Raw genomic sequence first — 16,423 nt, forward strand, 5'->3', positions numbered from 1 at the left:
TACAAAATAGTGTGATAAAAGATCCATATCACAATTTTACAAGTTAAAATTGTGACAAATCAAGTTAAAATTAATCGAGTTGGTCTAACTTGTTGGTGTACCCCCTAAAAATTGCAATTAATTTCCTTTAAAATGGAAGCATTCTTAATATTAAAACAGCTTAAATATCATCCCGTTTTAAGTTTAAAAATTAACACACATCTTAAATATGAATTTGTGAAAAAACCGACTTACACCCTATAATCTGCCCCTGCATCTTCATCCTCCACCCTCAAAAGATTACGTTCGTACTCCCTATCAGTCCGTAATAAGTAAATCAAAAGCCTAATCCAAATCTAATCAAGTCAAATTCTACAAATCCTTTTCCTAAAAACAACCCATACGTGCCGCCCTCAATATTTTATCTTATCTTACGTTCCATCCCTAAACTCCAATATTAAAATAACTTCCAACTACAAGTCGCATTCACAAATATTTCCCTATATAAACCCCACCACACCTCTACCTTTTTACTCACACCATCCTTTCCTTAACCAACAATCAAACACCTTTACACAATTCCTTCTCCTCATCAACAACAAAAAACAATGTCTTCTACTAATTTAGTAATATTATTATCCCTTTTCTGTTTCCTTCTTTCCCAAGCTTCATCCTCCCCCGTCCGATCGGATGAGGAGGTAATGGGCCTGTACCAGAAGTGGCAGGCCCATCACGGGAAGGCTCAAAACGGTCTTCCCGGTGGCCAAAGGTTTGAGATTTTTAAGGATAATCTTAAGTTTATTGATGAACATAACTCTGTTGACCGTCCTTATAAAGTTGGGCTTACTAAGTTTGCGGATTTGACTAATGAAGAATACCGGTCTATGTTTCTTGGTACCCGGCCCAACCCCGATAGGATGGTGCTTGGTAACCGGAAGGCCAGTCTTCGGTATTGGCCTGTTCCCGGTGATCGGTTGCCTAAGGCCGTCGATTGGAGGACGGCTGGTGCTGTTAACCATGTCAAAGATCAAGGCCAGTGTGGTATGAATTTTTTTCTCTAATCGTTTTTGTAGTTATTATGAATTTCAAATTTAAATAGGTTTTCGTGTATATTTTTGATTTTGTGGTGAAAAAAATGGAGATGCGGGGTATCGATCCCCGTACCTCTCGCATGCTAAGCGAGCGCTCTACCATCTGAGCTACATCCCCTTTGCTGTTAGATTTAGTTGATAAAGTATTTAGATATTTTATTGTTATTGCTATAGGTAAAATAACTTGTCGAGTTGTCGGATAAGGTATTTGTTGAAGCTGGTGTAGTATTTTGTTTGCGAAGAACACAAAATAGGTTAACAATGTACTGTGGAAAAAATGTAACCACTTTTTTATAAGTAGTGATAAATAATGAGAGGATTTATATGAAAAGACAATTACCCTTGAAAAAAAATCAATCTAAATGTTAACTTGCCATATCAATATGAGCGACTAATTTCTACTGTAAGACGATCTTATATAAGAATTTGTTTTATTTATATGACCAAATTAGCCTTGTCCACTTATCACCTCCGTGTGTTCCTAAAATGAAAACATAGTAGACAAGTACAGAGTGAGTCGACAGGGGAACATATTATTGGGGACACTAAAGAAACCTTGGCTCAATAGGACCAGAAGATCAACAACCAATGTTTTCTGACCCAATTATGATTGTTGAAACAGGTAGCTGCTGGGCATTCGCAACTGTAGCAACAGTAGAAGCCATAAACCAAATAGTGACTGGCAACATGACCTCCCTCTCCGAGCAGGAGCTTGTCGACTGTGACCGTGCTGTTGATCAAGGTTGCAATGGCGGTATGATGGACGACGCCTTCCGCTTCATTATCCAAAATGGAGGACTTGACACTGAGGCTGATTATCCTTACAAAGGAGTAGATGGAACATGTGACCTCTCTAGGGTATGTCTGTCTACTCAATTCCATCATTTTTCATGTGAAAAGTTTCCTGTAGAACGGTTTTATTTCACCTTTATCATGCGAGTTTTGCTAAGATGAACTTTTTTGTGATGCAGAAAAACAACAAGGTGGTTACCATTGATGGGTATGAAGATGTTATCCCTTACAGTGAGAGAGCTTTAAGAAAAGCTGTTGCTCACCAGCCTGTTACCGTAGCCATTGAGGCCGGCGGCAGAGCTCTACAGCACTACCAATCCGTAAGCTTTTTATCTGTTACTCAATTTTATCCCGGTTATTAGCAGGATTAATTTGATTGATTCGTTATTGGTCTTAAATGTGCAGGGTGTGTTCACGGGCCAATGTGGGACCAACGTAGACCATGCAGTGGTGGTAGTCGGGTATGGAACTGAGAATGGAGTTGATTACTGGACTGTCAGGAACTCGTGGGGAAACAAATGGGGAGAGGAAGGATATTTTAGGCTCAAGCGTAACTCACACAATTTCACAGGCAAGTGTGGAATCGCAATGCAGCCTTCTTACCCAGTTAAGAAGTCCGCGAACCCCATCAAGCCGTATTGGGCTTATGAGAGCGAGGATGGCAAAGTTAGCAGCATGTAAGATTATGGTGGTGTCAGGAAGGATTGTTGAGAATGTTACGGGTCTAGCCCACGGTCCGACATTCTTGATTCAATAGTTAACTATTGTTCCCTGCTATTTGTTGTTTGTTTTAGTTTGTTTAACATTAATAGGAGCCCTGCAATGGCTGCCTCTATTTGTAAATAGCGTTAAAAGTTAAATTCATCTGACGAGGAAAAATACCAGATGATGTTTAAGATTTAGAAGTTGAGCTTTCAGTTTTTAATAGTAATGGCCGATCACTTCTTCATTAAAACTTTATTGTTCCAAGTATTGGTGCTGGTATTCATTCTCTTGTTACAGTATCTTTTTTTCTGCAGACAAATCGTACAGTAATCTGTAGCGTTTTACCTTCCACTTATACAGCTCTATTAACTCCACGTCTTTGATAAATTGCACAATTAACCAAATCGCTCCTTATCCAAATTACATGGCAGTCACAACACACAGTCGATCAGCAAAGAACTGTGATTAATTGCCCAAAGAAATAAATTGCGCAAAGAAAACTCTTGTAGTTGATCAGCAAAGAACTGTGATTAATTGCCCAAAGAAATAAATTGCACAAAGAAAACTCTTGTAGTTGATCAGCTAAGAACTGCGATAAATTGCCCAAAGAAATAAATAGAAAACTCTTGTAGTTTAAGAACTGTGATAAATTGCCCAAAGAAAACTCTTGTAGTTGATCAGCAAAGAACTGTGGAGTATATGCTACACCATATTTGCAAGAAGCTAACATTCTGCAAGACAAAACTTTTGCGACGATCATACCACGCTATATATAATGCATGTTCAGAAGCGTTAATTGTAAATACGAACAGTAGGAACAAAAGTAACTGAGCTGGTTTCATTCACTGGAACTTTGAAAGGTAATTTAGATAAGCTCAATTAGTTTCACAGCAACAACTCATATAACCTGTGATCATAGTTGTTACTTGACGCAGTTAAATATATCTCATACGTAGAACAGACCAAACAAGGCCTAAACCCAAGTCAATCCCATTAATTAACCAACGGTAATTCCAGAGTATCACTTAATTAGCCCCGTATTTGTTTTACAGTAATGGCTAATACAATGTCTTAAGTGAGATTAACTGGTCTCAAATCGAGAACATAAGATGACAAACGTAGCTCCTAATTTGGCATATTTCCCCAGTCCAACAACCAAAAAGTTCAATCATATGCAACAACATACCATTGACAGCCAGCCTCAGAAGAACAACTTTGTCATGTCAGCTTCAGGTAATTCATAGAGGCTAAAAAATTGGAGATGCGGGGTATCGATCCCCGTACCTCTCGCATGCTAAGCGAGCGCTCTACCATCTGAGCTACATCCCCATGTTGATATGTTTTTTATTTATTAATATAATACTCATGATCAATCTTTGTCATGGTACATTTGAAGCAGGACATACAGCTGACTAGCTGAGTGCCAGTTAACTAATCCCTTGCTAGTACTACAATGCTTCCAAAAGCTCGACTGTTTGCATTGTAGTTAGTATGTAATCGAACCCTTTGTAGTCTTGCTTTATTTTATTTATTAAAGTTTATCGTTGTCAAAACCTACTATACACAATACATCCGTCTTATTCATCTTAACCATTATACTAAAGTGTAATCAATTTGTCTCTTTGTATTGTTAACGCATTTACGATTTGTAGAGCCTAAAATCGATTAATTTCTCATTAACTCAATTGAGCTGAGGAATGTTACTAACTCCTAGTTAGTTAGTAAATAGTAATTCTCTTTACAGACAAGCTCTTGAAACTTTTATTACACTTTAATTTGCCAAATTCGTCATGTATGCGGGCTTGGGTCGGATTCGGATATGAGTCGGATTAATATGATTTTTTTGGCCCTCGGACATGCATGTTCGCGGGTTTTAGATGGGTTCATGGGCCGGACCTTTGTAAATTTTGGAAAATACATTGTCCACGGCTCCACGCCCACTTTGTTAGCAGGCCGGATAGGACGGACCATGAACAGCTCTAATATCTAAACATACAATAGCTTGATTTGCTTTATGGCAGTTCTAACTCTGCTCTGCTATATACGGAGTATTGACTAGTACAACACACATGTATTATTCAGAAACTTCCTAGGTGTTGGATAATTGTACCAAATTTAGAACGTGACGAATTGTGCTGATTAATTATTGACATATTGTTGTCTTAATCAACCGCACCTTCCTACGGACAATATATTTTGTACAAATGCTCAAGATATGATGTCACTTTTTGTCTTCGTGACAATTGTGTTCTTGAATAATTGAATAAATGGACTAGGTCCATATATCAACAAGTATTAGAAATTATCCATTTTCTGTATTATAATTTATAATCAACATTTTAGTATACTTCCTCCGCGTAACAAATTATCCATATTTGATATCCATCTTAGAAAAAAGGACGGTAGATAATAATTGTACGATACGGAAGGATATAACTTGTAAAGTTGATAAACCATCCCGATGAATTGCAAAGTTAACCCCCCTAGGCAGGGAAATACACGAAATAATATTAAGGGGGTATTGGGGTAATATATACAAGATCGTTTTAATTGTCAAATTAGCTTTTAACTCACATATACAAAATAATAGTTTGGTAATATTATAGACTATATACTCTGTATTTAACTATGATACTCGTATGGGAAAATGCACGCGGTGCCCTTGAAGTTTCGAATTTTGCCCGAAATACCCAATTTTTTGTTCCGGAAAACTTTAAGCGGCTATAGCTCGTGTCTACGAATTCAGAAAGTGATAATTTTTTTTTTCAAATCGATCATCTTTCCGAGAACTACGATTTGAAAAAAAAAATTGTCGTATTTGGATCCCGTGGCTAGGAGTTTTTGTACGTCAAAGTTTTTTTTACCGTACAAACTTTGAGTGACCATATCTCTTGGTTGCGAATTCCAAACACGACAATTTTTTTTTTCAAGTCGTAGGTCTCGAAAAGATAATCAATTTGAAAAAAAAAATCGTTACTTTCTGAGCTTGTAAACACGAGTTCTAACCTCTTAAAGATTTCCGGATCAAAAAATTGGGTATTTCGGGCAAAACATCAAAGTTCAAGGGCACCGCGTGCATTTTCCGTACTCGTATTAGTTATAATATGGATGGAAATCCGTATTAGTTATAATCCGCATAGGTCTGAGTTCTATTTTGATTTTTCATTAGCTATGATTGGCCTCTTCCTTTCGACTGCCTACAAGCTTGCAAGAATTTGTGTGCTTAATTGTACAATTTTTGAATTACTTTGTCTACAGTTTTTCTTCATTTTAAATGAATATTGCCTTTTGGAATGTTAGGGGTACGAAAAGAAAAAACTTTGCCGAGGAGCTTAATTTCTTTAGCTCGTCCAATGGTATTAAAATATTAGCTATTTGTGATACGAAATCAACATCAAAGCCCGAACCTTTTACGACTGCCAGTTTTGGCTTTAATAACTGCGACTTTATTCCGAGTATTGGGTTTTCGGGTGGTATTTGGTTATTTTGGAAAGAGTCTATTTCCATGACTTTTTCGATAAATGTCCTTTTTAAGTCGATTAGATTCATTGCTTGTGAAGTATGTGACTTACAGAATAACTTGGTTTTTGCCTTATCTTCGTTTATGCTCCAGCTCAGCCGTCTGAAAAGGCGTATTTTTGGAGTGAGTTGGAAAATTTTGTCCTAAATATTGAGTTGCCTTTCTTATTATTAGGAGATCTCAACGAGATTAAAAGTCCTAGTGAAAAAGAAGGTGGTGCAAAAGTTACCAATGCGCGATGTATGAGACTAAATAAGTTCCTAAACAATACAAATTGTGTAGACCTACCCTTTTCCGGTAATTTTTTTACTTGGAGAAAAAAGAAAAATGGCTCTGAAAATGTTTTTGAAATTTTAGATAGAGCATTAGCCTCTCCAAATTGGATTAGTAACTATCCAAACTTACAATTTGTGCACCATGCTTTCACTAGCTCCGACCATTGTCCTATCTCCGTGAAATTTCACGAGCAAGCCCATAAAAAAGCACCTCCTTTCCGTTTTGAACTCATGTGGACTCTTCGACATGACTTCACAAAGATGGTTAAAAGTAGTTGGCAATACCAATTTCGTGGATCATATATGTTTTGTCTCTCTAAAAAATGCAAATTACTAAAGCAAAAGGCTAAGAAATGGAATCAATCTACCTTTGGAAATATTTTTAGACAACTTTCAATTGCTGAAAAAAAGTTAGAGAATATTCAAAACCAACTTGGTTCGTCACATGTTACGGTTTTAGAAGTAGCGCAGTTGAAATGGCTGAAAAAACGAGATGCCCTACTCGACTATAAACGCATTTATTGGCAACAGAAAACTCGTATAGATAAAGCTAACTTTGGAGATAATAATACCAAGTATTTTCAAAACCACGCCACTATTAGACGTAGTAGGAATGGAATTAAGCAATTCATAAATAGGAACGGTGCTTGTATTACTGACCGAGAACTCATTAAACAAGAAATATCTAAAGAATTTAAAATTAGGTTCACAAAAAATCAACTTTGTCTTTTCGACAAAAATGAGGACTTTAAGTCGATAAATGGTTTAATTACAAACGAAGATAACGAATTTCTTACAAGTAATGTTAGTATGGAAGAGGTTAAACAAACTGTATTTAATTTAGCTGCGAATAAATGCCCAGGTCCTGATGGATTCCCTATAGAGTTCTTTCAAAAATATTGGGATATTGTAGAATATTCCGTAACTAAAGCAGTTCTAGCTTTTTTCCATTCGAGTAAACTACTAAAAGAAATAAATCATACTTTCATAGCATTGATTCCTAAAATTGATAATCCTCAAACAACAAATCATTTTCGCCCTATCAGTCTTTGCTCAACAATCTATAAAATTATTTCGAAAATTCTAGCTACTCGTCTTCGCAGTGTCCTGCATAAGATTATTCATCCCTTTCAAGGCGCATTTACACCTAATCGTTTTATTCAAGATAATATCCTTCTTGCCCACGAGATTTTCAACTCTTTTAAGCGTAAAAAAGGCAAAGGTGGCTGGATTGCTATTAAACTTGATATGGAGAAAGCATACGATCGACTAGAATGGAACTTTATTGAAGAAACCTTCAAACAAATGGGTTTCAATGCCATTTGGATTTCTTGGATTATGGAATGTATAAAAACTGTTTCGTTCTCGATGTTAGTAAATGGAACACCGGGAGACCTGTTTACACCCACTCGAGGTATTAGGCAGGGAGATCCACTCTCGCCGTATATATTTATTATGTGCGCCGAGATTCTAGCTAGATCTCTACAAAAAAATAGTGATCTTAGTTCTAGTGATATTGGTATTAGGATTGGATCTGGGGTGGAGAAAATCCCTTTCCTCACTTTTGCGGATGATACTATCATCTTCGCTAGAGCCTCTAATCAAAGTTGTAGAACCATTAAGTCTATTTTAGATAAGTTTTGCATGATAACAGGACAATTTGTTAATTTTGACAAATCCACTTTTCAATGCACTAGAAATATTGACCGGTCTTTACGGGAAGCCTTTAGAGGTATTTTCGGTATGAACGAGGAAGCCCATTTAGGTAAATATTTAGGATGTCCTTTAATTGATAGCAGAGTAACTAAAAATAGTTTTGAAAGTATTATTCAGTCTTCTTGCACCCAATTATCAAAATGGAAAGCAAACTCTTTGTCGCAAGCAGGTAGACTAGTTCTAGTCAATGCTAATTTAGCCTCGAAGGGAACTTTTCAAATGCAAAGCTTCCTTCTTCCCTCGTCAATCCATAAAAGATTAGATAAAATTAATAGATATTTTCTTTGGAATAATAATCATTCACAACGCTCCCCTAATTTGATTGGTTGGCATAAAGTTTGTTTGCCGAAATCGGTTGGAGGACTCGGAATAAAATCTTCGGAAGCAGCCAATAAAGCTCTTCAAATGAAACTTTTATGGAAAATTCTTATGGATAAAGAAAGTATATGGGTCAGATTGATAACTAAAAAATACTTGAGAAACTGTTCACTCTTTGATCATAAGCCAAATCCAGTCTCTTCTTGGCAATGGCGTAAACTCATGAGTCTTCGGACTCTTTTTAGAAAAGGTCTGAGATGGCAGGTAGGTAATGGCAGCAATATTAAGTTTTGGTCTGATAATTGAGTTTTCTCTCACTCTCTTACCAGCAGTATGGATGAGGATGATAGTAGTCGTGATCTTAATCTTTTGGTTAGAGATTTCATAACCTCTGACAAACAGTGGGATGTTTGTAAATTATCCAATTTAGTGAACAAGGATATTGTGAGTCAGATTACTAATATCCCATTGCCACACAATGATATCCCAGATACCCTCATCTGGGGGTTGTCCGTGGATGGAAATTTCTCTACCAAAACAGCAACTTGGCTAGCGCAAGGGTTGTTTGACCAAGCTCTTGACAAATGTGAATTTCAGTGGATTTGGAAATTGAATATTTCTCCAAAATTGAAATTTTTCTTTGGAAAGCTGTGTTTGGCCTTCCAACGAAAGGTAGACTTCTCAAGAGTCATATTGATGTCCCACCTCATTGTGTTCTGTGCAACAATCCTATTGAAAACATAGATCATTTCTTTTACGAATGTCCTTTGATTGGGTCTGTTATCCAAGACTCGAACATTATTAGTTTCAACGAGTTTGTGTCAAATTATGATAATATTGCAAGTCAAACTTTTCTAACGAAACTTAATTATCTTAAAGATTTAATTCCAAAAGATGATTTCCTTAAGATTATTTTTATTTGGTGGAATGCATGGTTCCATAGGAATGATATTATCTTCAATAATGTTAATTTAAGTATCAGCAAACTTATTACTTTATGTAATAATAGCACTAAAATCTGGAATGTGACTAGATTTAAGGATCTCAACAATCCTGAGATAGAAGAGTCAGCTAGAAACAACTCTAGTAAGGAAGAAATTTGGTGGGAAAAACCTAAAATCGGTTTTCTAAAGCTAAACTTTGACGGATCGAGAATAGAAGGTAATAAAGGTGCTTTGGGATATTTTATAAGAAATCACAATGGTAAAGTTGTTTTGTTAGGAGCAAAAAAGTGCATATCCAATAGTATCCTTGTTGCAGAAGTTCTCTCTCTCTCTAAAAGAAGGTATTTTAGCAGCTAAATACTTAGGAATCCCAAAGTTATTTGTGGAAGGTTATAATTTATGTGTTATTAACTCAGTTCGAGGTACTTGGCAAATTCCTTGGGAAATTTCTAGTATTATCAAGGATGTGAAATTAGACCTTCATTTTTTCGATGAAGTGATAATTAAACATTCTTTCGTGCAAAGCGTGAGTTCTTTGACTTCATGGCTTCTTTTGGACATTCATGTCCAACTCTTTCGAGGTGGTTTGATAGCCGGTGGTTTCAACTTACCTCCCTCATTCGAAAGGATGAGATAGGTTGGTCCTACCCTAGAGGATCAACCTAGTTTTCTTTCCTAAAAAAAAAAAAAAAAAAAAAAAAAAAAAAAAAAAAAAAAAAAAACTATGATACTCGTAAGTTATTACTCGGCCGTTATCAACCTTTCTTACCAAAGGAAAATCAAGGGGATGTGATAAAATTCAAGTCATTTGCTGTTTCCAAGAGAAAAATAATCAGAAATCAAGTCCCAAACAGATGAAATTCAACTCCTAAACTAATAGAAATGGCATTAGTCAAAATAGCAATTGGGAAAAGTAACATATTCTAACAAGGAATTTAGTATAGTCAGCTTACAAGGATGAAGTCTAACGATTAAAATTTAAATAAAAAGTTTATGGATATTAGATTTAATCATTTTCGTAAAAGTTACTTATGCGTTATGACCTAAAACGATGTCTTATAAGGCTCATGCGTGGAGGTGACTTCCGTTATCCAAAAAAACACATATATTATACTCCAGCCATCAAGTTTGGTGGTATGACAATAAAGTTTGATCAATCAAGAAAAAAAAGGCGTTACTTGTATCATTATCAAAACCCCACTAATTGCATTAATATTATCTACCAATAATGGCTCTGATTATACTACCACATTAATAAAAAATATCCCAGTCAATCCCCTTTCTTCCTATCCTCTTCTTTTCTCTTAATTCTCAAAAATCATTCAAATTTCCAGAAAATTATTTAAATTTTCATCAACAATGGTGGCCGTTTACAACAAAGACTTATTAAGTTGGTACCTGATAACTCTTAAACTTAGAGAAACTCTCCAGAATAATCCTAATACTCCTAAACAAATAGACGGATCATCTAACCAAGTTGATGTCCAACAACCGCCACCCGAACGCTCACCGCGGTCAATCCAGGTAGAGGCACTATCACCAATCCCGAAAGAACCCGAATGGATAGTCTCTATCAAGGAAAAACTGGACGAAGCAAGCCGAGACGACGTTGCAGGGTCCCACATTTTCTAAGAGACCATGGAGATGACAAAGCCTACGTTCCACAAGTTGTTTCTATAGGACCTTACCATCGTGGAAAGCGGCGTCTTCTCGCTTTGGAGCGACATAAATGGCGGGCATTGTACCATATGCTTAAGCGTAAGAAGCAGGATATTAAGCTGTATATCAATGCTATGACTGAGTTGGAAGACAGGACTCGTGTCTGTTACGAGGGGCCGTTGAATTTTACGACTAATGAGTTTGTCGAAATGCTGGTGCTTGACGGTTGTTTTATTATCGAGCTTTTGAAGGGATATGTTGAGGGTTTTGAGAATCTCGGGTATGAGAGGAATGATCCTATTTTCGCTATGAGGGGGATGATGTATTCTGTAAGACGGGATTTGATGATGATCGAGAATCAAATCCCGCTTTTCGTCCTTGAGAAGATCTTAGCGTTACAGTTGAGTGACCCAAACAAGACCGGCCTCGTTGCTGAGCTAGCACTCATCTTTTTTGACCCGTTGACGCCTATAGACGAGCCATTGACCGCTAGGCAGAAGATCAAGTTAGAGTCGTCGATCCCTGTTAATGGCTCAGCAGCCTTTGACCCCCTGGCAGACCAGAGTGGGGCCCACTGTCTAGATCTTTTTAGGCAGAGCCTCCTACGGAAAGGTCCCCAGCCAGTTCCACGGAACTGGTTCAAGAAATGGTCTCGTGGGAACCTTGTGGTCGACCAAAGGCGGACACAGCTCGTCCATTGTGTCATGGACCTTAAGGAAGCAGGGATCAAGTTCCGGAAGAGAAAAACTGACAGGTTCTGGGACATCAAGTTCAAAAACGGAGAACTTCATATTCCTCGGCTTCTAGTACATGATGGCACGAAATCCTTGTTTCTCAACCTTGTGGCGTACGAGCAATGCCACCTCGATTGCACGAATGAGATTACGGCTTATGTGGTATTCATGGATAATTTGATAAACTCAGAGCAGGATGTGAGTTACCTTCACTACTGTGGAATTTTAGAGCATTGGCTCGGAAATGATACTGAAGTTGCAGACATGTTTAACCATCTTTGTCAAGAAGTCGTGTTCGATATCAATGACAGTTATTTGTCTAAGGTTTCAGAGGAGATAAATAAGTATTATCAACACAGGTGGAATGCTTGGAAGGCGAGCTTGAAGCACAAGTACTTTTACAATCCATGGGCTATCATCTCTTTCTTGGCTGCTGTTTTCTTGATCTTGCTTACCTCTGCACAAACTTATTATTCAGTTTACAGCTATTACAGACCCCCTAATTAAATCTTCTTTTTTTTCGGTTTTATGGAGTGTCATTCATCAAATTCACCTTTACTGTCTGGTTTAGATGGGACTACACAAATTTTCAAGGCTTTTTCTTCATTGATTCAAAAATAAATCGGTTTCACTCGTCTGCGAGTCTTATCCTTCACTCCTCTCCTTCAAGGTATCATCTATAAACTGATAGAGATGCTCTGCCTTCGACTCACAGTCTGCTTTACACACAGCTACTTAATAATCAGCACTCGGAAATTCAGGAAACGGGATTTCACAATTGAGCACTTACACCAGTTACTGAGGTGATGTTTGCAATTTAGAGTTGAATTCTCTAGGAATGCAGGATTATGCAGCCAAGGCAAAAGTCAGAGTGAAAAGGGATGCACAAGCAAACATTTTTAACATATAAGATGAGCATTTTGTTCATGTAACCGCCGATTAATGTTATGATTAATGGAAATAAAAAAATTAAATAATTAAAGGAAACCATATGCCCCGTGTAATACTGTGAAATTATTATTGATTGAGAAAATAAATCCATGCAAACAAATAAGGCAAACTCATCAAGGATTGGTGAGGAAGTGAATAAATTTAATGCTTTAAACAAACATCTACTAGTACAGCGCTCTGTATGGCTGAAACCAATGATCCTATTTGATATAGGCATACAGCCTACAGTGTGTTCATGGTGTTCCTTTCTTACAAAATTGTAATATGTTAAAAAAAAAAAAAAAGAACAGCGGCAGCCTCTTTGACCTCGTAAGATCACTTCTGTGGGGCCTTTACGGAGCTTCCTATAATTTAGATGATGCTATATCCTCTTCATGCGTAAGAACAGAAACACCGGAAAACTGAGGCTACCACTGCTAACCATATCCTGTGATTAATCGAGCAACATGATCATACATACTCAGTAGACTTAAAGACGGAACTCTTGAAAGAGAGTATAAATAAATAATCAGCAACGTCTCTATCATTTGAGATTTTTAACTTCTTGGGCCTACCAAACGTCATTGTGATCCCATGATTGAATCCATATTCTATGACAAACTTAAGTATTGTTCCATTCAATTTGCCAAGATATAGCATCTTGAAATCAAACTTGTTGATTATAAAATATGACCCTAGTGCATGTCCAAGTATCGAAACTGGCTATTTTATGAAAGATTTTCACATTCTTGGCCAAATGAAGTGTCCAAGTTTCACACCCATTTCCTTGTGTACAATGTCGGACACAGGTACGAAAACATGAAGTGTCAGGGTAACATAGCCAAGACAAATGAACTAGAGATTCTTCTTTCTAATGACCCTGTTGTCCTACCTTTATGAAATATGAAATAATTTGACAGTTATGAATATTTGCAGGCTTATTCTGAACTTCTGTTCCTCTGACCAATTGTTCCAGAAGGCTTAGAAATATATAATTCAGTAAGAAGTATAGTTTGATGGTCATACCAGCCTGAATCAATCCCTAACGAGCGCAGCACTCTCCTCTGCAGCTTGCCTCTTTCGATCATAACGCTAGAAAATGCCAAATCAATATCAACGATAACATCTCACATATAAAATAAAGGAAACGAGGAAAACAAGCTAAGCGAAGACAGTCCTATGATAGGTTGGGGTGAGCTTTAAGGTTTTGGGGAGAGTTTTTAAGTTGAGCCTTATAACAAAATCTTAAATCCTCACTCCAACAGAACGACTGTCTTTCCCAATTTTTACCAAAAGACGTTAGCATACCTTCTTCCCAAAAGAGAATGGAACATATTTGTACTTGATCATGTGGTGTATTTGCCTTCTCATGGTGAGCATGAACAGCACAAACCAGTAGAAAAGGAGTATTGGCCAGAAAACAGGAACATCAAACACACTGAAGAATGTCATGACAAAAGCTATGCAAAAAGCTTTTGTAATGGAGTACCTTCATAGGAAAAAGAAAATAAAATTAATCAAAATAAAGCGTGGATAAGTCTTCTTAAATCTTTGCAGGGAACTATTTGACTGAACTTCACAAATAAGAAAAACTGCACGTTCCCCTACACAGATAGTAAAACATCTGACAGCAAGACGTACAAAGCCAAAAATGTGCCGCTAAACAATATGTTATCCAGTCATCAACTTCATACGGAGTATTTATCAAAAAATCACCACTAAAGGCAGTAATTAATGATCAAATCATTCCAAGATTCCCATGGCCCTAGAGCAAAGTCGGTCGCAAAAAAAAAGTTCAGCAGAAATATTTTTACAGAAAAAAAAAGAGAGCTTAGAACTGACGGATATGAATAATAAGACCCATGATTCTGAAATCATATCTATATAGTCCAAGTAACTAATGACACGGAGGTATGCGTCTCTCCCATCTTCTCACCCTGCCTAGCTCCCCCAATCTCATTAATCTTCCCCTGACATCGCTTTGCAAATCAGTATAACTGACAATGACAACCACCTAGTACGAAAAACAAGCTCTGGCAGGGGTAAGTACCACATATGCACAAATTAAACTCTACCAACTGTGACCAGCACTAGTAGTGTGTTATCCTGCTACTAGACAACAACCAAGTGAGGATGCATGATACTTGAAGGGCAAGACCGGGACAGAGGGAGTACAATTCATCCCCGATCCATCTTCAATTAACAAACCATCGACATCAAATTCCATACAAATCGAGTTCAATTAACAAATTCAACAGTTAGCACAGATGTTCAAAGCACATTAGTACCTTATCAACTCATCGTAATAGCAGCTGCAACTGATTATTAACCCCAATAACACTCTTTTAATTAACATCAATTTCAAACCCCAAACAATCAGTAATTTCGATTAAAACCTAGACAAGTATCATGTTCCTTTTAAAAATTTAGCAAGGAAGAGGAGTGCATCTCCAGTAATACCACAATAACATTGTCTCTAATCTCTATAATTCAGGGGGTGAAGCTATCATTTTATCAAGGTAAACAAATAACTGAGACGGAGGGAATAAATGGTAATCAACGAAATTAATTAAAGAAAGAAGAGAGACCAGAATTTGAGTTCAGGGAGGCGGCGAACAAAGGGGCGAAACTCATCAGAACCACGGGTAGGCAAAGTGGGGCCATCAGTAAGTTCCTGAATCTCAGGGTCGACCTGAGGGGAAAGAAATCCGATCAAAAGGTTAAGAAGGTAAATTCCAAGGCCATACGATACGACGTAGAATCCTTCGACGAAGTAGACGCGCAAGGCGTAGATGAAGGCGAGGAAGAAGAGGGCGATCCAACGGTATAGAATAAAAGGGGTGGACTTGTCTAGTAAGTGTTGAAACCGCTGTGATACCATGAAACTCCACCGCGATGCCATCGCTGCTGGGGTTTCTGATTCGGTGTCGCCACCGCTGGATACGCCGCTGCTGGTGGGGTCCATTGGTGGTGGTCAATGGATTGTGGGGTTGGGTTGTGAGAATGTGAGAAGGGTAGATATTTTTGTGAAATTGGGGAAATTGGGATATATTGGTTGATGAAGGAAGTTGTATTCATTTGTCTAAAAAAAGAAGGAAGTTGTATTTGATTGGGACACCAGGCCAAGGCCATGTTCTTTTTGTTTTTTTAAGTTAGTTGCGTGGTTGGTTCATTCATTTTTTACGACTAGAACTAGAATTGTTGGAACGTGCACTCATGTACCATCTTCCTGTCATTGAGACTTGAGAGAATGAGAGTAATTTCCAAATTTCATGTTTTTAATGACGCAACATTAAAATATTATGAATTAAAATTAATATTTTATTTTCAAAAGACATTTTAAATTAGTATTGTCAATGATTTTCATAAAAAGAGTCGTCTAATAATTTAAATACATTTTATTTAGCGGAATTAAAACGTAATTATCGTATACGAAATAGTGAAAAAACTAATTTTAGGTCCATTTCGGTCCAAGACCGGATCGGACCAAATATTTCGGGTTTGGTCCGGTCCAAGACCGAAAGTTTTAGGTCCGGTCTTCTGATATGTAAACACCCACCCCTTACAATATTTTGAGAATTTGTGAAATTGCAGGAAAAGGACTAACTTCTAAATTTGGTTGGAGTACTCTAAAGAACTCCTAAATTCATGAAAATTTGCAGTACCTTAGCTAAATTCTGCTAAAATTATAGGATTTTAGGAGACTCATAAGTAATTTAAATAAATTACTAAGCCTGAACTGACAGAGAAAGGAACAGTT

The 16,423-nt window shown here is 37.2% G+C and overlaps 2 protein-coding genes, 2 non-coding genes and 1 pseudogene across 5 annotated transcripts; 2 read left to right on the plus strand and 3 right to left on the minus strand.

Moving 5' to 3' along the window:
- The first annotated feature begins 504 nt into the window (after positions 1–504).
- LOC141643503 (cysteine proteinase COT44-like) lies at positions 505–2,817 on the plus strand. The gene is made up of 4 exons (XM_074452688.1): positions 505–1,020; positions 1,693–1,928; positions 2,042–2,182; positions 2,268–2,817. Exons 1-4 carry the CDS (start codon positions 588–590, stop codon positions 2,541–2,543), a joined length of 1,086 nt encoding a protein of 361 aa, XP_074308789.1. The 5' UTR covers positions 505–587; the 3' UTR covers positions 2,544–2,817.
- Positions 1,116–1,188, minus strand: TRNAA-AGC (transfer RNA alanine (anticodon AGC)). The gene has a single exon. It is a non-coding gene; the product is annotated as a tRNA-Ala (tRNA).
- Positions 2,818–3,823: 1,006 nt separating the features above from the next.
- Positions 3,824–3,896, minus strand: TRNAA-AGC (transfer RNA alanine (anticodon AGC)). Its single transcript has one exon. It is a non-coding gene; the product is annotated as a tRNA-Ala (tRNA).
- A 6,542-nt stretch (positions 3,897–10,438) lies between these two features.
- Positions 10,439–12,386, plus strand: LOC141643504 (UPF0481 protein At3g47200-like; annotated as a pseudogene).
- A 339-nt stretch (positions 12,387–12,725) lies between these two features.
- Positions 12,726–15,782, minus strand: LOC141643505 (protein RER1A-like). Of its 2 annotated transcripts, none has more exons than XM_074452690.1 (4): positions 15,252–15,782; positions 13,972–14,152; positions 13,690–13,755; positions 12,726–13,111 (listed from the first exon to the last, which is right to left on the minus strand). In XM_074452690.1, the coding sequence occupies exons 1-3, from the start codon at positions 15,626–15,628 to the stop codon at positions 13,699–13,701; spliced, it is 615 nt and encodes a 204-aa protein (XP_074308791.1). In that variant the 5' UTR covers positions 15,629–15,782; the 3' UTR covers positions 12,726–13,111; positions 13,690–13,698. The 2 variants fall into 2 exon arrangements, with proteins under 2 accessions (XP_074308791.1, XP_074308790.1); XM_074452689.1 differs by having other exon boundaries at positions 12,786–13,111; positions 13,690–13,740; positions 15,252–15,777.
- Between the last annotated feature and the right edge of the window lie 641 nt (positions 15,783–16,423).

This window comes from Silene latifolia, chromosome 2 (assembly GCF_048544455.1).
Source record: "Silene latifolia isolate original U9 population chromosome 2, ASM4854445v1, whole genome shotgun sequence".
NCBI classification, from domain to species: Eukaryota; Viridiplantae; Streptophyta; class Magnoliopsida; order Caryophyllales; family Caryophyllaceae; genus Silene; species Silene latifolia.